This window comes from Pongo abelii, chromosome 2, assembly GCF_028885655.2.
Source record: "Pongo abelii isolate AG06213 chromosome 2, NHGRI_mPonAbe1-v2.0_pri, whole genome shotgun sequence".
Taxonomy (NCBI): Eukaryota; Metazoa; Chordata; class Mammalia; order Primates; family Hominidae; genus Pongo; species Pongo abelii.
In genome coordinates this window covers 281,656-304,226 of record NC_085928.1, presented here as the reverse complement: position 1 = coordinate 304,226, position 22,571 = coordinate 281,656, and the positions used below count along the sequence as shown (strand labels likewise).

The window sequence follows — 22,571 nt, the reverse complement described above, 5'->3', positions numbered from 1 at the left end:
TACATGAGTCTTCACATTTTTGTCAGTGAAAACAGAATTATTTTTTAATTTTTAAAAATTATGCAGTATTATTTATTTTATTTTAATTTCCTTATTGTTACATATTACATGTACATATTTTGGGGGCATATGTTATAGTTTGATACATTCATATAATCACATCAGGATAATTAGGATATTTGAGTCTTCACATATTTGTAAACTAGATTTCAGTTTACACTTGATAATAAACCTTGTTACAATGTCTTTGAGGTAACATTTGCCATTTGTGTAAGTAGATCATTGTTTATAGTCACATCATTTATAAGTCTAACCACTTCAAGATTAAAGACCAGGCTCATTCATGCTCTGTTTAATAGTCCCATTTATCAGACATTGTCTCTGGTACGTGGTAGGCACTTCACAGTCCCTTGATTCTAAAAACAATGTGGTAACCTTCCTGTAAAGTTGTGACTTGGATTATTTTCTGGCCAGAACACAGAACAAAGCATTCCAGAGAAACCTTGGTTTGTTTATCTACTTTCTTCAATGCGCTCATTTTTTCAGCCCTGTCAGTGTGGTTATCAGGAGGAGAAATTGGTTGTAAGAAGACTATTTTCTGCATCTACTTTCTCTTCAATATGTTTTGTTTTCAACAGCGTTATTATAGAGTCACATAAACTGGAAATCTTTTTCTGTTTTGTTTCCTTTTTCAGAGATTCATAGTGTTTTAAATATCTAGGTATCTTCAGATGACTTGAACTACCAAAGGTTTATGTTACATGACTTAATCTACCAAAAACATGTTTATGTTTTAGAAAAAAATTCTATTTAAAAATGAAATGACAATTCTAAAGTATTTCTAGCAATTTGTACGATTCACTAGCTTAGTAAACTGTTTTTACCAGATTGGCAAAAAGTGATTTGGCTCCAAAATGACATTTAGATAATCAAGTCTCTGAAAACAACCTAATTTCTACTCCAAGGAATGTACAAATTTGTGATGTATTTGTTTGATAGAATAGAGCATTTAAAAAGAATGAACCAGATCTTTAGGCACCATATGGATAGACCTAAAAATTAAAAATATAGAGTGATAAACACAAATTTCAGAATATTATGTATTTGCTATTCAAATGTTAACCACTTAAAACAATATCATATACCCTATAATGTTTATGAATATGTGTGTGTGGGTATGTGTTTATATGTGTGTATATATAAAAAGGGGACTGACTATGTATCAAATCCATGATACTAGGAGGAGAGGAATGGGGGTAGGGAAGGGACCATAAATTAGTTTAAAAATATCTTTCAGAAGAGATGGTTATTTTTGGTAATGAGCTCATGGGCATTTATTAAATTAACATTTGGACCTCTATTAATGTTTTTGTGATAAATATGCATAATATTTCCTAATGAAATAGATCACAACTAGGAGCCATACATTTATCAAGATTCTGGGAATGAGACTGAAGCTATTGTTAGGCACACCTAATACTTCATGATGTCATTCTGTGCAAATTGAAAATTAACAGAATGAATTTTGAACATGAGGAAAGCTTCAAGTTGATCTCACTCTTGTGAAGCTGTAGTAGCCTACAGGTTGGGAATAAGGACCCTGGCAGCAAACTGCCTAAGACCAAAGCAGCCTTGATACCTTTTAGCTTAAGACCTTGGGCAAGTCATTTAACTTCTCTAGGTCTCAGTCTCCTTTTCTGTAGAGTCAGAATAGTAGTGCATATCTCCGTCTCAGTGCTATTATGGGGATTATATGAGTTTGTGCCTGTGAAACCTGGAATGTAGTAAGTGTGCAAAAAAGATTAGCTATTATTTTCTTTTCTTATTTGTATTTATTTATTTTTTTGAGACAGAGTCTCTCTCTGTCTCCCATGCTGGAGTGCAGTGGTGAGATCTCAGCTCACTGCAACCTCTGCCTCCGGGTTCAAGCGATTCTCTTGCCTCAGCCTCCTGAGTAGCTGGGATTACAGGCACCTGCCACCATGCCTGGCTAATTTTTTGTATTTTTCGTAGAGATGGGGTTTTGCCATGTTGGCCAGGCTGGTCTCGAACTCCTGACCTCAGGTGATCTGCCTGCCTTGGCCTCCCAAAGTGCTGGGATTACAGGCGTGAGCCACCGCGCCCGGCCTGCGCTATTATTATTTTCATCACCGCCCCTGCTGTCTGCAGCCTCAGTTCTTTGAGTGTACCATTTTCATTCTCACCTCAGAATCTTTGCAAATGCTTCTTCCTCTGCCTGGAATGTTCTTTCTTTCTACCCTGTCTTATCTGATTAACTCCTCTTCATCCTTCAGAGACACTTCCTGTCCTTCCCTATCTGGATCAGTCCCTCGTCACCCTACAGTTGGAACTTGATGATTACTTGTGAACTACTTGTTAATTTCTGCCTTTCTTGATGAACTGTAAACTGTTTTTCTTCTTCGCTGCTGTATCTCCAAAGCCTAAAACAGTGTCTGGCACAGAGTAGTTAGTGAGAAATTCTTTATTGAAGTAATCAACAAAGTTACTATAGAAGGTGAAAACATTCAGAGTTAAATTTACCGAGAAATGATTTTGAAATTCACTTTGCCTTAAGGATCAATCCACTGGTTTTAGGAAATAAATCTAGGATTGTTTGATTTCATAAAAAAATCTACGATATGTATTGATTTATTTGTAATAATTATAAGTTGCCCTAAATTAAGATTCACCTCATATTTGTAACTTAGCTCTAGGAAATCATCTGATTGATAGTGGTATATGTGTTGTCACATTTTCATTTGCTGTGGAGAGCAGGAGAGATTCAACACGGGAATTTTAAGGTTTGATATATGCTCATCTGATTGTTCACCCTTAAGCTAACTCATTTCTTTCTTCTAAAAATAGCAGAAAAGGTAAGGGAAAAAAATCAGATTGTAGAGGATATTTCCTAAGGGCCAGAATAATCCAGGCTTATTCAGAATAAATTGGCATAATAAGTATTTGAAAACAGAACTTTCAAATATCAGATGAAATGTTATTTATAACTTTTAAGCAAACTAAAACAGTAAACTCTTTGGAAGGGGGACTTTTAGAATCAGGAAAGACAGAAACTTGTTCCCCCTTAGTTGTAGTTTTATTTACTCTGGGAGAAAAACATAAGAATGCTTTCAAGTGTAAGGAAGGGCTGTGGATTCAGATATCAGCATACTGCTCCAAGAAAGACATCAGAGAGTTTTGAACTGATTGAAAGCCCAAATCTATTAGATCAGTTGAGGAGCAGAGCAAAATATGACCAAGCAATAAACGAGTACCTTCAAAGCTTTTAAGAAATTCTTATAGTTTGTATAGGTGGTTGGGAGGTGAAATTCCAGGGCTAGGAATATAATGTAAAGCCCTACAATGAAAAAGAAGACTGCAAATTGTGGCCTTAGGGGACTTTCCCTGCCCCGTTCAGAGACACATGATTTTTTTTAACAGAAATCCCTGGAAAAATTACTTTAGAGCCATGTTTTCTTGCATCCTGCACTTTCATTAATGGTACTATACTGAAATCACAAATTCATTCATTCTTTTCTTCATCAGAGCACATTTACTTAGTTCTAAGTACTTTCCAAGCTCATAAGAATAAGGTCACCATTCTTCTATGGAAGTGAAACATCTCTTCTTTAGAATTGTGCAAAATTAATTACTGGTTGGGGTATGACCTTGGGGGTATAGGACACAACATGTTTTTGGACATTTGAATGTGTGGACTCACAAAACCCTGCTAATAACCACTTAACCTATTTATTAATCATCTGCCTCAAAATCAGGGCTGAAGACTTTTGCAATAATGTAGTTAGAAGACTCTGTACAGTGACCATACTTTGGGAAACCCTGGTTTAAATAACATTCTAATGTTCCTGTTCACCCTACATTCTTGCCACTCAAAGCAGGGGCTTCAGACTAGCAGCACTGGCATATTTTTTTTTGCATCATTTGGGAGCTTGCTGGAAATGCAGATAACCAGGCCCTGCCCTAGACCTGCTGACTCAGAATCAGCAACTTAACAGGATGCTCAGGTGATGCCAGTGGCTATTAAAGTTTGTTAAGCACTGCTCTGCACACTCCTGCCAAATGGACTTTAGAACATACTAGTAATGTGTGACCCACTTTCCAAGAATGCATCCTGTATTAGGCAGTCCAAATATTAGCAAGGTCTTCCTAGTACTGAGCTCAAACTTAACTCCTTGAATTTTGCATGCGCTGGCCTTGGCATAACTGCTTGGTAGCCATCAGAACCAGGCAAAATCCTCTTCAGCCTCCCAGGTTCAAGGAATTCTCCCTGCCTTATCCTCCTGAGTAGTTGGGATTACAGGTGCCCGCCACTACACCTGGCTAATTTTTGTATTTTTCATAGAGACGAGGTTTTGCCATGTTGGCTAGGCTGGTCTCCAACTCCTGACCTCAGGCAATCCTCCTGCCTTGGCCTCCCAAAGTGCTGGGATTACAGGTGTGAGCCACTGCGCTCGTCCCAGACTGAATAATCTTAAAAGGACCCTTCCAACTTTAAAATTGTGATGGATTCTTTAGTAATAAATAATAGTGGATAGAAGATGATAGAAACTCAGGAACTGTACTTTCTATACATTTAAGGAGAGAATAATGCTGAGGCACAAATATATCATGATCCATAATTTCTTTAGGTTCAAAATTTTGTCCCATGGTGAAGACTTCTCTAATAGTAGGCATTAAACAGCACTCCTTTGCTTTTCTCTTGATTTCTAAATGGGTTTGCTACTTAACACTTCAAAAGTGAAATGTATATAGAGATATATGAAAATAAGCACTTTCAGTTTCTTTGAAAATTGAAACATTTATGTACTTAAAAAAATTCTCTGTAATCTACAATTCAGCACATCAGCTGATTTTGTTTTTCTTTAATGCCTTTCAGTACAGTACATTCTCATTTAATGTCATTAATAGGTTTTTGGAAACTACAACCTTAAGCAAAGCATTTTTGTTCATTGTCATTTTATTATTGATGAAAAAAATTAGTTTTGGTGTACCTTACTTTGCTTAAAGTCATAGTTTCCAAGAACTTATGAACAGTAAGTGAGGATTTACTATAAGGTGTTACATACACATATATCTAACAAATGGAAATAATCTTCAGGTAGTCAACTTTTAAAAATTTTATTTCTTTGGTAAAATCTATTTTTTATGTTACTATATGATTTTCATAATCAAGCATAATTATTTCCCTGTTTAAGAAATATTAGAGTTCGTAAATGGCTTATGAAATAAAATATTTGCCAATTTTAAGGTATTTGTTTTCTAAGAATTTTTAAAAATAAATATATTCTAACAGAGACCATAGCAGCAGAAAAACCCTACCTTCATCCTCTTAAGGTCCCAGCTGGGTCCAAGAATTAAATTGACATAAGTTAGATTAACAGGAGAAAAGCATGCACATTTATTTTACAAGTTTTATATGGCATGGGAGCCCTCATAAAGAAGTAAAGACGCAAAGAAGCAGTTAGAGCCAGTTACGGGCATGGCTCATTTTATTGTATTTCATAGATATTGTGCTTTTTACACATTGAAGGTTTGTGGCCACACTTTGTCCAATAAGCCTATTGGTACCATTTTCCCAACAGTATGTGCTCACTTCTTACCATTGTGTTACATCTTGGTAATCTTAATATTTCAAATTTTTTCAGTATTATTATATCTGTTACAGTGATCTATGATCACTGATCTTTTTATAAAATATATAATTTTTTTCTTTCTTTTTAAATTTTATTTATTTATTTATTTTATTTTGTTGAGACAGAGTCTCGCTGTGTTGCCCAGGCTGGAGTGCAGTGACACCGTCTCGGCTCACTGCAACCTCTGCCTCCCAGGTTCATGCCATTCTCCTGCCTCAACCTTAGGAGTAGGTGGGACTACAGGTACCCACCACCACGCCCGGCTAAGTTTTTGTATTTTAAGTAGAGACAGGGTTTCACCATGTTAGCCAGGATGGTCTCGATCTCCTGACCTCGTGATCTGCCTGCCTTGGCTTCCCAAAGTGCTGGATTACAGGCGTGAGCCACCGCGCCCAGCTGGTCACTGATCTTTGATGTTACTATTGTAATTGTTTTGGGACACCACAAACTACACCCCTATAAGACAGTCAACTTAATCTATAAATGTTTATGTGTTCTGAATGGACCACCAACCAGTTTTTTCCCTGTTTTTCTTCCTCCCCTTGGGCTTCCGTATTCTCTGAGACACAACAATATTGAAATTAGTCCAATTAATAATCCTCCAATAGCCTCTAAGTGTTCAAGTGAAAGGATGAGTTGCACATCTCTCACTTTAAATCAAAAGCTAGTAGTGATTAAGCTTAGTGAGGAAAGCATGTTGAAAGCCCATACAGACCAGAAACTATGCCTCTTGAGATAGTTAACCAAGTTGTGAATGCATAGGAAAAGTTCTTGAAGGAAATTACAAGTGCTTCTCCAGTGAATACACAAATGGTAAAGTGAAAGCCTTATTGATGATATATAGAGAGTATTAGTGGTCTGAATAGAACATCAAACAAGCCACAAAATTTTCTTGAGCCAAAGCCTGACCCAAACAAGGCTCTAACTCTTTTCCATGAAGACTAAGGGAACCTGCAGAAGAAAAGTTGGAAGTCATGAGGTTTGAGGAAAGAAACTGTTTCCATAACACAAAAGTGCAAGGTGAAGAAGCAAGTGTTAAAGAAGAGGCTGCAACAAATTATCCAGATCTAGCTAAGATAAATGATGAAGGTGGCTACACTGAACAATAAATTTTCATTGCAGACAAACAGTCTTCTGGTGGAAGAAGATGCCTTCTAGGACTTTTATAGCTAGAGAGGAGAAGTCAATGCCTGGCTTCAAAGCTTCAAAGGGCTGGCTGACCCTCTTGTTAGGGGCGAATGCAGCTGGTGACTTTTAAGTTGAAGCCAGTACTCATTTACCATGCCAAAAATCCTACAACCCTTACAAATTATGCTAAATCAGCCAAGTGTGGTAGCTCACGCCTGTAATCCCAGCATTTGGGAGGCCAAGGCAGGAGGATCACTTGAGCACAGGAGTTTGAGACCAGCCTGGGAATCATAGGGAGAACCCATCTATTAAAAAATAATTGCCCTAAATCTAGTCGGCCTGTGTGCTATAAAGGAACAGCATGGTTTACTGAAGAGTTTAAGCCAGTTATTGAGACCTGCTGCTTAGAAGAAAAACATTGTTTTCAAAATATTATTGCTCTACAGTGCACCTAATTACCCAAGAGCTCTGGTGGTGTTGCATGAGGAGTTTAATGTTGTTTTCATGCCTGCTAAAACAACGTCTGTGCTGCAGTCTATGAATCAAGGAATAATTTCAACATTCAAGTCTTATTATTTAAGAAATATAGTTTGTAAAGCTCTAGGTGCCACAGATAGTGACCCCTCTGATGGATGTGGGTAAAGTAAATTCAAAGCCTTCTGGAAAGAATTCACCATTCTATATGCCATTAAGAACATTTGTGATTCATGGGAGGTCAAAATACCCACTTTAACAGAAGTTTGGAAGAAGTTGATTACACCTCTCATGGATGACTTTGAGGGCTTCCAGATTGTAGTGGAGGAGGAAACTGCAGATGTGATGGGAATAGCAAGAGAACTAGAATTAGCAGTAGAGCCTGAAGAAGTGACTGAATTGTTACAAACTCATAATAAAACTTTAATGAATGAGGATTGCTTCTTATGCAGGAGCAAAGAAAGTGATTCCTTGAGATGAAATAAACTCCTAGTGAGATTGCTCTGAACTTTGTTGAAATGACAACAAAGGGTTAGGAATAGTAGATAAATTTAGTTGATAAAACAGTGGCAGGGTTTGAGAGGACTGACTAATTTTGAAAGAAGTTCTGTGGCTAAACTGCTATCAAAGAGCATTGCATGATACAGAGAAATCTTTCGTGAAGGGAAATGTCAGTTGACACAGCAAACGTCATTGTTTTATTTTAAGACATTGTCACAGCCACCCCAACCTTTAGCAACCACCAGCCTGATAAGCACTCAGCCATAAGCACTGAGTCAAGATCATCCACTAGCAAAAAGATTATAAGTCAATGAAGGCTCATATGATCATTAGCATTTTTAGCAGTAAAATATTTTAAAATTAAGATACGCACGTTGTTTTTTAGACACAACGCTATTACTGCACACTATAGACAGTTGTATAAACATAACTTACATCCATTGGGAAACTGAAGAATTTGTGACTTGCTTTATTGTGATATTTGCTTTATTGCAGTGGTCTGGAACTGAACATGCAATATCTCTTCAGTGTGTCTGAACTTATTTTTTATTTATTTGTTTTTTTTTTTTTTTTTTTTTTGAGACAGAGTCTTGCTCTGTCGCCCAGGCTGGAGTGCAGTGGCACAATCTCAGCTCATTGCAACCTCCGTCTCCCGGTTCAAGCAATTCTCCTGCCTCAGCTTCCCGAGTAGCTGGGACTACAGGTACCTGCCACTGCTCCTGACTGATTTTTTGTCTTTTTAGTAGAGACTGGGTTTCACCATGTTAGCCAGGATGGTCTCGATCTCCTGATCTCGTGATCCACCCGCCTCGGCCTCCCAAAGTGCTGGGATTACAGGCGTGAGCCACTGTGCCTGGCCTGAACTTATATACTAGATTGAACATAATAAACTGTGAAAATGCAGCTAAATTGTGTGGGGAGGCTTAAACGATAAGAGTTATTTCAACAAGCTCTGTCTCAACATCTTGTCTTTGAAGATAAGGATGTTGCCATTTTTTCTAGTATAGGGAGGGTATCTTCCATGTGGGAATTTCATTTTCTGCTTTTAAGAAACAGCACAAGGGTTAATGAGATATTCATGCAGCTTCTATTTTTCAAGTGCCTTTAACTTAAATAGGCAAAATACTGGAATATTAATACCATAATAATGGACTTAATATACCCCATAAACCATGCTGTTCTTTTATAGCACACAGGCAGAGTAGATTTAGCATAATTGTTTTTAACGTCTTAAAGAGCATGCATTTTGTGTGTGCGTGTCTGTGTGTGTGTGTTAGTCTTGTGTAAAAATAGCGGTAGCAAGAGAGGTTTGAGATTTTTTTCAAATTTTTTTTTTTTTTTTTTAGAAAGTAGCCCACGGCACATTTTTAAACTAGTTGTTCTAATACTTCACCCACACTTCTTTTTCCCTCACTTTCTTCTAGATATTTTTATTCTTCTTGATCTCCTCCTCATTCTCCTCTCTCCTTCTGTCCCTTCCTCTTCTAATGATTTTCAGAGAAATAGCTACTTCTCTCACCTCACCTCTGCATTTCAAAATAAAGCTGTGTGTATGTGTGGAGAGAAGCTGGAAAAGAAGACAGATGGTTCTTTCATTACCAGGTTACTTGGGATTAATTGAGCTGGGTATGTTATTATTTTTAAGGAGACTGAGCTGGGTCCTTTGGAAAGCCAGTTCTGAAAGGCAGACAGTAATGTAATATGTACTGTTGGATTTTTTGTTTTGTTTTTGTGTTTGGTAATTTCATCATCCTGTAAAGCATTTTTTAGGAGATCAGAAGTGAGTTTACTAAAATGGCGTTTTCCTTAAAGTTTTTAAAATGACTTTACATTTTTCTGGGGCAGCTGAACCATTCTTAGAAACATACTATCTTTATGTTTTATTTCAGCATTTGCAAGTGAGGAAGCAGCACAACCCTGGGTCTTAGATAATTTCTAACAGAGAGGCCCCAGCAATTCAGCAGGCAGCGTCCTGAGTCTTTGGCAGCCTGGTCCCTCTTTAGCAAATTCTCCACCTTTGCCAACAGAGGGTCTTTAGGACACAGATTCTTAAAAGTGCAGGTAAGCAAAGGCAACACCACCATTGTCTCAAATTGCTTAAATGTAAACTTGAGCACTTGTAATGTTCTTATACAATGTTTCTCTTGTGGGTGATGTTAAAATCCCCTCTTCTATGAATACAGGTGCCTGCTATTTTTTCTCTTACTAGTTTTGCAGGCTGGGAGCCTATAAGACTGCTAATGTAACCCATGACCCTTCAGCATATCCCACAGTTGAGCTATGAGAGTCTTAAATATTATTTTTATTCTCAATTGAATGGGACTTCTTTGGGACTCTTCTTAACCAATACATAAGTGAGGAGTAAGAAAACTCTTAAAATTAGAACATTATATGCATCACAAATATTATAGAAATTCTGCTGTTAACCAGCTTTATATTGGGCAAGAGGGTTTCCCTCTTTGGGCCTTGTTTTCTCAATAGAATTAATTCCAGTTCTCTCTCTGTCTTTAAGTGCAACAATTAATGATAGTTTCATTAAAGTACCTTCTAATTTTTTAGGCTGATTTTTCTTACTTTTTTGGAATCCTATGCACAGATTTCAGACATCAATGTATAACTTTATTCTGAAAAAAGATCTAGTTTTCAGATGTCTACCAGGAATGAACTACATGTTTTACCCATGAATATATGCAGGCACTCAATGATTTATTAAGGTTCATCAGCGAATGATTATTCTAGCAAATTTGTTTGGAGATCTTTTTGGGAAAGACACTTAATGACTGATAACATTATGCTTTAGTAGTGCTGGCCAATATGGACACTCATAATGGTCTTGTGATTTAGTCCTAGGGAACCTCTTAAGCTCTTGCTTGTTCCCACTGAGATTGCTCATGAGGGTTTCAAAGTCCTTCCCCAGCATGGTCCTTAGCCACTGGACTTGCAGAACTCTTGAGGACCTGAATCAAGGCTGGAGGTAGGGCTGGATCCTCAGGTTTTATTGCCAGCAACACCTCAATTTAGTGGAACCTGGACTGTAATCATCTTGATGATTTGTAAAGCTGTTTTTCTTGTCAATCTTTACCGTTTCTGGCATCAAAAAGATGGAAGTATTTTGAGAGTCTTTGTGATGCTCCTGGACTCTAGTACGTGCTTGGGTTCAAGTCCCAGCTCTGTCACTTACGATTTGGGTATCCCGGGGGAAGTTATAACTTCTATGTGCTTTGGTGTCTTTATCTGTATGATAGGGATGACGATAAAGCCTTTCGTAAAGGTTGGTTTTGAGGATTAAAATAAGTCTATGTCTAAAGCATTTAGAACTGTTCTATCACATAAGTGTTTAGTTAATTTTAACTGCTTTTTCTTTTTTTTTTTTTTTTTTGAGACGGAGTCTTGCTCTGTTGCCCAGGCTGGAGTGCAGTGGCGCGATTTTGGCTCACTGCAACCTCTGCCTCCCGGGTTCAAGTGATTCTCCTGCCTCAGCTTCCCAAGTAGCTGGGACTACAGGCAGGCACCACCATGTCCAGCTAATTTTTGTATTTTTTAGTAGAGCGGGGTTTCACTATATGTTGGCCAGGCTGGTTTCGAGCTCCTGACCTCTAGTGACCCACCTGCCTTGGCCTCCCAAAGTGCTGGGATTACAGGCATGAGCCACCATGCCCGGCCCTAATTTTAACTGTTTTTATTGGCACCTGTCGCACAGTGTTTATTCTTCTGTCCTTATTCTCTAGCCTAGGGTGAGAAAAATTCCAGTCTTTATCCTTACCTTGTTAAACATTGCTTGAGTCACCATGGTATTTGCTTCAACACCTAGGACACAATATCTGAATCCTTCTCAACATTATAATGGATCCAAATGAGAATGAAACCTATTTCATGAAACCTGTTTGCCAACTCAGATTATTTATGGAGTTCTTGATTTTTATTTTTTTGCTCCAAAACATAAATTTGAAATGTTGTTTACAAATCTGAGTTTTTTGTTTGTTTTTACTAAATTTCAGAGTAGTTTTATTATGAAAAGCATAAAAAAGATATGGTTTCTATAGCCAGAAATAGGGTCTAATTCTAAGATGAGTTTTGTCAGTGAATTGTTACTATTTTGAATGCCTTTCACTTTATATTCAAAAGCAGATGAGTAAAGCTTCCTGTCACAGATACTTTAAGATGTTAAAATGATTGTGCAGCAATAATAGCACAGTAATGGAAACTTAATTTTTTGAGGCTATTATTAGCACACAATCATGAGTTCTTTAGCATCTCTACTGGGACATTAGGAAGCTAATTTTTTAGGGAGGCCTTGGTGCATGGGAAGCTAATACTTCACTAATTTTAAAAGAAGAATTAAAACAAGATTAGGAGAGTCTTTACCATGTGCCAGATACTTACCTAAGTATTTTATATTTACTACTTGTAATAGCTCTATTAGGAAGTATTATTATTTCTTATTTTACAGCCAAGGAAGCTGAAGTATAAAAAGATTAGGCAGATTCCCAGGGTGATACAACTCATCAGAGGAAGAGCTGAGACTCAAACTCAGGGGGTCTGATTGCCAAACAAACAATCTTAACACCCAATTATGCTACTACCTACAAAGAATAAATTGCCAATGAATTATTAAGACCAAATCATGGAAGTCTTAAATACCAGGCAAAGTGACAAGATGAGAGCCGCACTTTGAGGATTTTATGCCAAGTACAGCGTGTGGGCTGGTTTAAAGGGAAGAAAGATTAGAGATCATTGCTAGTAGCTAAGGTGAGAAGTAATGAGGACATGGGTTTAGGAAACAGGATTAAGATAACAGCTTGAAAACACCTGTATTTAGGTGGACAGAGGAAAAGGAAATCTAGAAACACAGGCAGAGAAGTAGAGGAGGGAGGCCGTGTAGTGCCACCCAAGGGGAGATTCTGGAACTGAAAACCATAGAGATCAGAGAGGACTGGAACAAAAACAAAGATGAGTGGGTTTGGAGATAGTAATTCATTTATTCATTTATTGACTTTTTTACTCATGAAATAAGTAAATATTATTATGCACCCATAATGTGACAGGAATTATGCTGGAGGGGAACCCATGTAAAATGTTCTTCTTTATTACCAACTTTGCTACTTATTAGCAAGATAGCCTTTGACAAGTTTTTTTTTGTTTTGTTTTAAACTTTTCAAAATCCTGGCTGCCTCTTCTGTAGTATGATACATAAGTCCTCACTGTGTCTAAATGCCCCCAACTCTTGCGGTCTTCCCAGCTCTAAGATCTGTAATTCTTGGGTTCAAGTTGTAAATTGCAATAATTGGAAATGTTGTAAATATGTGGCCAGTGATTCAGTTGGCACTTAGGTGAATCAGAAGGAGATGCAAGATAAGGTGTGTGTCCTATAGGTGTAATGTGAATGGAGGAATCTTACATATTTTCCCTCAAAAATACCGGTAGTGTCATACTGACATTATAGTAGATGGAAGGATGAGACTGAAAATAATACAGGAAAGATAGTGTCCAGGGAATTAAAAAAAAACAAAAACAAACAAACAAAAACCCCCCGCAAACATTCCCTAGAGTGGTGAGGGAAATTTTTCTCAAAGCCACTTATTTTCAAAGGGAATCTGACTAGTTTCTTCAGAGAAACTTCTGTTGATTGAAAACTTTCAAAGGTCAAGCCCTAAAGACTCTTAAAAGATGTAGCATAAAACTTAGAATGAGCTGCCAGTTCCCCTCAAAAACTGTTTTCTGTGAAGCCCTGATCTTCTCGGCTGGATACAATTCTTTTTTTCTCTGACCTTCTCCAGCAGTGCTTCTCAAACACACAGATCACATGGGGTTCGCCAAAATCCACTTGACTCAGTGGATCAAAGGTTGGAGCTGAGACTCTGCAGCTCTACCAACTTCCCAGGTGAAGCCAGTACTGCTGGTCCATGGACCACACTTTGAATAACAGAGGTGTAAAATAGTTTGCTTTAATTCTCATAGCAGATAATGGAAATAATTTTGAAACAGTGTAACATCTCCTTCACAAGACTGTGAGCTCTATTCTCCATATCCTAAAGTCGAGTACATACACATTATGAAATGCTTGATATTAATAGATAAGAGATTCTTACCTCGGTCAGTGATTCGTATTATTCAATAGCAGTAATAATTTGAATTGGTATAGGTAGGGCTTTTTTTTAAACTGAGATAAGCACCAGCATGCAATATAACTGAGATAGGCACCAGAATGCAATATAAAGTTTTCATATAAAGTTAAACGTGTTTACTATATGGCCCATGAAAACATATATCCACCCAAGAAGTTGCACTTGAATGTTTAATCCAGCTTTATTTGCAATAACCAAAAATTGCAAAGAAACCAAATGTATATTGCCTGGTGAACTGATAAATAAATTGTGGTATGACCATACAATGGGATGCTATTTAGCAACAAAAAGGAATGAACTCCTGGTACAAGCAACAACTTGAGCATTTTTAAAAAAAGTATTATGTTAATTGAAAGAAGTCAGAAGTAAGATATATATTATATGATTCAATTTCTATGAAATTTTAGAAAAGCAAAACTATAGTGATAGAAGTTAGAGACCAGGCTGGACAGTATAGTGAGACCCTGTCTCAAAAAAAGGAAAAAAATGAATAAAGCCGATTTTAAAAATTAGACACAGGCTGGGCATGGTGGCTCGTGCCTGTAATCCCAGCACTTTGGGAGGCCAAGGTGGGTGGATCACTTGAGGTTAGGAGTTCGAGACCAGCCTGGCCAACATGGCAAAACCCCATCTCTATTAAAAATACAAAGAATTAGCTGGGCATGGTGGCACGTGCCTGTAATCCCAGCTACTTGGGAGGCTGAAGCAGGAGAAATTGCTTGAACCTGGGTGGTGGAGTTGCAGTGAGCCAAGATCGTATCACTACACTTCAGCCTGGGCAACAGAGCAAGACTCCATCTCAAAAAAAAAAAAAAACAAAAAAAAACAAAAAACAAAAAACGTAGCCACAGTCTTCAACCTGTTAACAACATCTAATGCTTCTTGGAAGCTGATATCTTATTAGCAGGATGTTAATATGAGAATACAGGGACAATTTTTACTTTAAGAGAATAAATGGGCATGGAAAGAAAATGTGAATAAACAGTAGGAACAAAAGAAGTTCCCTAAAAGCTTACTTGTGTACTTGCAATGGACCTGAGTTTGAAGAGAGAGCCCTTGAAAACAGGAACTCCAGTTCTTTTATTTTTAGCATCCCATATAGTTGCTATTAGCTGAATGATTTTAGTGTGTCCCGCTGTGCTATTAAAGAAGAAAATTCTGCTGAGAAGTCATTTCTCTCCTTTTTATATTCTTTGCAGTGAGTACACCCCACTTTCAGGAGAGGATCTGGTCATCTGCTTTGGCAGAGGGCTTATCTTTAATTAAGTGAAAAGGTATGTCTGTATGTGCTAAGGATGATATCTGGTGAAAGCACTGGCTTTGTTGAAAAGCTGAAAGAGAAGGGTGTGTGTGCATATGCATGTAGGAACCAGCTTCATATCATTGTATTAGCAGAAGAGTTGGGGGAGGAGAGAGAAAGAAAGTTAGTTATACATGTTCCCTTTCTGCAATGCAGAAAGAAAATAGTTATATTCTTAGAAGTCAGTCAAAATGTATACAGCTGATCTAATTTGTTGAAATTACACAACTCAATATTTTTGGAGGGGGGCATAAATCAGATTGTCTGTTAATTTACTCAGCAATGTCAGAGTTTTTTCTTACCTTGTATTAAATAGCATTTGTTTATAACTTCAGATTAAATTTAGCCTTTTCATTGTAATATTGTATGTTTAAAAAATCTATATGTGCTGTTTTTTATTTCTTTAATTATGGCCTATTGGAGAATTTCTTCATCCTTCTAGCAGAAAATCCCATCAGCCAGACTACTGATTCCTTAAGATTTCTCTCTTTAATTATGAGATTAATAGCTTTTCATATTATATTTCTAAATAAGTGTGTTTGATAAATGCATAATTTAATGTGTATCATCCCCTTGTTTTATTTTTAAAAGATATTATTAAATGATTATTTCACAGTTCATGCTCTTAAAAATATGGTTATTATAGTTTTCTATAAGCCACAATTTAAAAGTGTGGGCTTTGAAATCAGATCTCAGTTTGAATTCTGGCCAGTGTTCTGGGTATTAAACATATCTAGCATGGGGATGAAAATATCCATGATTTCATCCTTATGTGAAAAAGGGCTTAGTACTGTGCTGGCCATTTAGTAAGTGGTTAATAAACTGTGCTATCATTTACATGATCATCGCTGCCAGAGGTTGTAGATCCTTGGGATATGAATGAAGCTGCTCTCACGTTTGGACTATGTAATTAGTAATAAGGACCAAACCTAAAAGAGAGGTAGTAAATGAATTGAGGAGGACTGAGGCCTTTCCATTCGTCACTGTGGAGTCCTGTACGTTTACATTAAGGCTTAGGTTATATGGAGATGGCTGGGTCTGTGAGGCTTAGGCTTAGGGGACCTATGAGGCTGGACCAAAAAAAATCTAGACATTAATGCATGGCTAGAGTTGGAGGTTCTGTTGTAGATTTGCTCATGTGGGCATGTGACTGCAGATTATAATCACAAACTGAGTAATAAGTACAAAGAGGAAGGAAGGCAGGATGTGAAATCCGTTGGCCATGTTCCACACAGTCTGGAGTTTATGTCAGTGTGAGCTGAGGACCAGCAGAGACTAGGATGGATGAGGGCCTGTCCAGGGGCTGAATGGACACAGGTGTCAGCACGGCCACCTGGTAAAGGTATGGAGGTGAGCCATGAACAAGGTTACCTGCTTAAGGGGAAGGTTGTGGCTGAAATCTGGATGCTGCTGAGATATTAGACATTAGGTGCCCACAGGCTGTGTGGAGGTAGATGGGGGATATGCTTCTCTTATTTGCACAAAGATGTGAGTTACTGAACAGCAGCATGTTGGGTGTGAGAAGAGACCTAGTAGTAGAAAAAGTAGGATGTCTGCCACTGAGGAAGCAGGAAACAGAAGGGTGCCTCACCCCAGAGTGGATGGGGACATGGTTTAGGATCCTAGTGACTAAAAAAAAAAAAAAAAAAAAATTGGAAGTTTGGCTGCAGAGCTGCTAGGGTGACTAGGAAAGAGAAGAACGCAGACATTGGAAAAGTATAGTATAGTTTAAGTACCCAGCAGCAGGAACCCAGGTCCAGTGGATGAGATGACAAAGATCACTACTGGATCCACAGGAACCTGACCCAACTGTTGAGCTGCTAGTCGAGGGCTCCTCAGACTCTTTCCGTGGGTCAGAATCAGTCCCAGTGCCTGGGGTGGCTGGGCTTGCAGATGGGCATTAGGAAGCACCTGCTTCCAGATTGAAACGGAACTGGGGATGGAGGAGACAGGCAGGTGAGGTTTGTGTGTGCTCGGCATCTGGAATAGAGAACGCCAAGGGTCTTTCTTCCTTGGTGTTGCATATTGACTGAGGTACCCACCGGGTTTTTCTATTAGGTTGGTTTTAAATGACAAAAACCACAATTACTTTTGCACTAACCTAATGCTTGATAAGTAGAACAATGTTTCTAGAATTATTGCTGAACATGCTTTTTTCTAGCTGGTTGGAGAAGCAAGCTCCCTTTGGTTTGAGAAAGCATTAGGAGAGTCTAAAAAAAAACCTGACATTTTTTCAATTGTTTCTCCATAGAGTTTGTTTTGTTTTCATAAACAATGCTAGCATGGTTGGGAGGAGCAGAACTGGGAACAGGGTTGGGAGTAACAGGCTTTTATTTCAGCTGAGTTTGAATCAAAAGTATTATAAGCTTTATCTCCATTTCATCAATTACTAGAATTGATATTGCTTAAAGAGCTTGCAGGATTGTCAAGTTGGAGAAATGTTCAGTAATGTTTAGTCTGGTAGCAAGTGGGGCCTGTGCTCACTTGTGAAAGCTCACATCTAGGGGGAGGTAGTATAACGCATGGGCTGTGGCCTGATAGAGACAGATTTGAGTCCTCGTTCTGCTACTTGTCGGCTCAACAAAGTCGTTGCTTCTCCCAGAGTTTTGGTTTCCTCCTCTATAAAATAGGAATTGTAAGTCTTCTACTTCTTTTGCAAGGTGGTTGTCAGGATGTCATGAGGTAATACACCAAAAGCAATTATCACATGCTTTGGCACAGGCTAAGCACTCATACATCTTAATGCTTCTAATCAGTTGTTATTCATTGAGCATTTACCACGTGCTAGGCATTTAGGGTAAAAAAAAAAAAATGATACAAAGCATCTAGTTATGGGATCTGTATCTGTTACAGTCTCTGTATTTCAGAAATTCTTCCATGGTTCTATTGTATGTCTTAGAGCAGTGATTCTCAAAATTTAGTGTGCATAAGAATCAAATTGGTGGATGCTGTTTAAATGCACATTCCTGAGCCCCAGAGATTCAGATTAAGTAGAGGCTCAGGAGTGTGCATGTTAACAAGTCCCCGGCCTGGTGCAGACTCTTGAGCCTGCCCTAGAGTCACCTCCTTTCACCAATATCTGAATTTACCCATCTAGACTTCAACATACCAATGGAACACCATTAGGAATTTTCAGATTAGAATGATCTCTTTTAGATTTGCCTTGTGCTTTTTATCTTGAGAGACAGGATAACACCAGGAATGGAACTCTGAGAAAGAAATGATCGAACCGTAAATCTATTTCTGTCTTCCTTAAACTATGTGACCTCAGACAACTCAACCTTATGAACTTTCAGTTTCCCTCATTCATCAAGAAGACAACACCTGCACACCCATCTTAACAAGCTTATTTTGAGCCTCAAATGGAGGGATGGACATATAAAAGATTTTTTATGAACTTTAATGCTCCACTCAAAATATGCTTTTGCTATTAAAGCAAAGTGAAACTGTTGTCAAGATTGAGTTTAATTTGGCATATATAGGTTAGTTATACATGGGTTACATGTCTTAGTTGGAGAATGTGTGAACATTTGTCCTCTGCCAATGAGTCCTTCTCTCCCTTGCCATCCTCTACCCACATTTTTGTAAAGGATGTTTTAGGGATCCTGATTTTAGGAGCATCTGCAGCCACAAAGCTGGCATTGGTCCTTTTTAATGTCAAGATCTTGAAAACTCTTTGTTTTGGTAATCAAAGCTATATTAAAGGGCCTTACGTCTTTTTAAAAGCAGATAACCTCTTAAATTCTGTTTTTTCTTTGAATGTTTTTGCTCAAAGCAAAATGCTCTTCCACTTATAGAATATAATTAGATAATTGGTTTATTTGTGGAAGCTTTTTCCTGTGAGCAAGCAGAGGAACCATGTTTATCACAAGGATATCCTGGCTGGCCCGTGTCCTTTGCAACTTAAATACTGAAGCTGTGAATTGTACATGAAATACGAGAGTGCCTTAACTTCCTAAATGTTTTTCAGGTGGTGTATGCAGTCGCTGTTCAAGAGTGGGTTCGTTTTATTGTTTGAAAACAGAGCATTCTCTCACACTTCTTCGTTTTTAATTAGACCACATATTAGTGAATGAAAAACAACAAAACAATAACATAAGTCTTGCTTACCCATACCTCCTCCGTGTTCTGTAAAATAATACAAAAATTGCCTAAAGAGTATGTTTTGGAGAATACATAGGAATTTTGACTCGTAAATACTGACTTCTTTCCCTAGACCTTCATATACTGTCTTAGATGTAAATACATTAAAAAATTTGCTGATACTGTTAAGTTTTATCCTTGTTGGATCTTTGCATAAATGTCATTCGTTGTTTTTTTTTGTTTTTTTTTGTGAGATGGAGTCTCACTCTGTTGCACAGGCTGGAGTACAGTGGCGTGATCTCGGCTCACTGCAACCTCTGCCTCTTGGGGTCAAGCAATTCTCTGCCTTAGCCTCCTGAATAGGTGGGATTGCAGGTGCCCGCCATCACGCCTGGCTAATTTTTTTGCATTTTTAGTAGAGACGGGGTTTCACCATCTTGGCCAGGTTGGTATTGAACTCCTGACCTAGTGATCCACCTGCCTCGGCCTCCCAAAGTGCTGGGATTACAAGCGTGAGCCACCGCGCCCGGCCAAATGATGTTATTCTTAGTGGAGCCTTAAATGTTTAATTTGAGCATTTAATAAGATGTTCATCACTATTTTGGCCCATGGTAAACTGCCTTCCAGGACAGTCTAATAACCCAAAGAGGTAGATGGTGTGTTCTCACTTGTAAACACGTGAGGACCCTCAGGTCAGAAGAGGTAGACTGATTTACCTTAGGCTCCCCACACCATATGTAGAGTTAGGCTGTGAATCTTGTCTTCTGATTTCCAACCGGTGTTGACTCTTCACAGGGATTATGTATACCTGATTAGAAGTATGTGTAAACTAAAGTTTGCTCATTAACTTGCTTATTTATTTGCTTTCTCCTGACATAGTTTTCATTTCTAACTAATTTAGAATAGTGGCATGTGGGGGTGGTGACTGTATTAATAGCAGCGAGAAGCAACAGCTGACAGCAAGGGAGGAGTGAAAAGCAACTCAACCAGATAATCATGCCAGTTTAGGACTGCTTAGCAAATAGCCCCACACACCCATTAGCTGCAGAGGGTTTCAACTGTAAGAAAGCCCAGAACGATTATATTTGTTGAGCTGACCCCATATTATCAAGAAAAGTTTAAATTATGTTTAGTATATTCTACTTATGAAGGCAAAGGGAGTGGTTTATTTTAAGATTTCCATTTGAACATATTTACCATTAAAAAGAAGGCAATGCCACATTATTTGGAAATTTATTCAATCAGACTCCCAGGTTCTATACTGCATCACCGTGATTGAGGTTAATAGGCATGGATAGGAGTGAAAGGAGTGGCACATGCAATTGTTTAGATGAACTACAAACTTGATAAGGGAGACAGAGAAGCAGTATACCTGTTTAAAGTCACAGGCATTGAAATAGGTCTATTATGGAACCATATGTTAAATTTGTCTTTTACATTTAATTACATAACACAGTGGAAACTTTTCCTTTTTTCCTTCGAAGCAAAAGAGAAAACTAAACATGTTTTATAGGTTTTTAAAATATATTCTATAAAGGCTTTTTTTGCACTTACATTTTAGAGAGGATTGTGTCAAGGTTTTTGTCTGTCTGCAAATGTGTAATGAACAATATCGTCAATTTAATACAAAACAAGCAAGTAGCTGAATATACCTGAACTATGATGTGGAAAAATCAAATGGGTGGATCTAAAAGTATATAAAAATTGAGGATGAGGGAAATACTTTTTCAGTAGCTTTTTTCCTCAGTTTTTAAAAATTGGAAAAATGACTTGTAAACATTATAATGTATACCACTTTAACATCATTTCAAGCACTGAAGAAATGAAATATTCACAGCTTAAGGCATCTATTTACTTCTACTGAGAGAGAAAATAGATAGGTTTTAATGTTTGTGAAAAAAGTTTTGGATATGGAATAGATGTGTAAAATTTTATTCTGGAGAAATTCTTTCTTTCTTACCTAACATGAGAAAGTAGTAGGGAGGCCCCTACCTTTGAGACCATGGAACTGTTTATTGGCCTAAACATACATTATGTTGTGCTTATTGATAAAAGGAGAGACAGAAAAAACATTATCTTTCTGCACGTTTAGTGAGTATTTCCAAAATTACATGCCCACATCATTTTTTTCTATAGTTCCTTTTGTATATTTTTTCCAATAATGCTTATATTTGAGCCATTGTGAAAATCCATTTGTATAACAACCTGGCCTTTGCTTTGGACTTCATTCCTTGTGTTTCAGGTGAGCCAGCCATGAGAGGGTATCTTGTGGCCATATTCCTGAGTGCTGTCTTCCTCTATTATGTACTGCATTGCATATTATGGGGAACGAATGTCTATTGGTAAGTTTCATTTTGTTATTTAAAAATAACTCTCAACCTAGTCTTTCACACAAATCCACAAATTACAGTAGAGGGTCCTATTAAAAAAACTTGTACCATTGTAACATTTTGAATATTTTCTTGCTTTCCATTGTAAATTGGGGTTTTACCATTCCAGTATCCTATAGATTGTATCTGGAACAATTTTAAAGTTGACAAGCAACACCTACTTTCTATTGACTTCCCAGTGAAGCCATAGTGTTAACCATCTTTGGGTTATAACATTCTTTCTTTATGCTATAGATCATCTCCTTGAGTTAATGGAGTAATTACTGGGCTCAGTGGTACTTAACTTTTGGAACCTAAAATGCTTGCATAAGAGATTATTGATAAAATATAGATATTACATATGGTTTCCTTTGTTTAAAAATATTTGGTGAACGATGACATATGTATCTTCTGAAATAGCTTTGACTTGAAATACCACATATAAAACTTTGAAGAGGCACAGATAGTTTTACTGAAGAGAAAGCCTCTGTAATAGGGATTTTAACCTTCTCATTGTCAGTCCTTTGGCTAGGAAAAAAGTTTTGATGACCTTTAAATCCCAAACAGGTGGCAGTACATAATTATGCTAAAATAAATCACATAACTTCCTTAGACAAAGAATCAGTATTTTTTGCCAGTGTTTCATAGTAGATCTTAGATCATGTTTCTAACTTGTGCTTACTCGATGAAAAAAAGCTGATGCTTCTGCATTTGATTTCATTACTGGTTGATTGAAAAATAATTGTAATGCTTTTCATGGAAGGAAGTTAGGCAAATGGCCACTGGAAAAAACCTAATGCCAGGTGGGTAGTTTTGGCCCTAAAGTTTTAGGCTTTGGACCCAAATATCGGGCTAGAGAATTTTGAAGTCTGATTATGTACTAAATGAGGACTACATCAAGGGGATCTATCCCTACATCTTTGCCACATTCTCTGTCCTA

The 22,571-nt window shown here is 37.6% G+C and overlaps 1 protein-coding gene across 6 annotated transcripts in view; it reads left to right on the top strand.

Annotated features, from left to right (window-relative positions):
* The window catches only part of ST3GAL6 (ST3 beta-galactoside alpha-2,3-sialyltransferase 6), a 60,730-nt gene that overhangs the window by 12,574 nt on the left and 25,585 nt on the right, over positions 1–22,571 (top strand). For 3 of the 6 annotated variants that reach the window (XM_009238653.4, XM_009238650.4, XM_054550184.2), the window contains exon 2: positions 21,505–21,604. In XM_009238653.4, the coding sequence (XP_009236928.3) occupies positions 21,505–21,604 (100 nt within the window). 6 annotated transcript variants of the gene reach the window in all.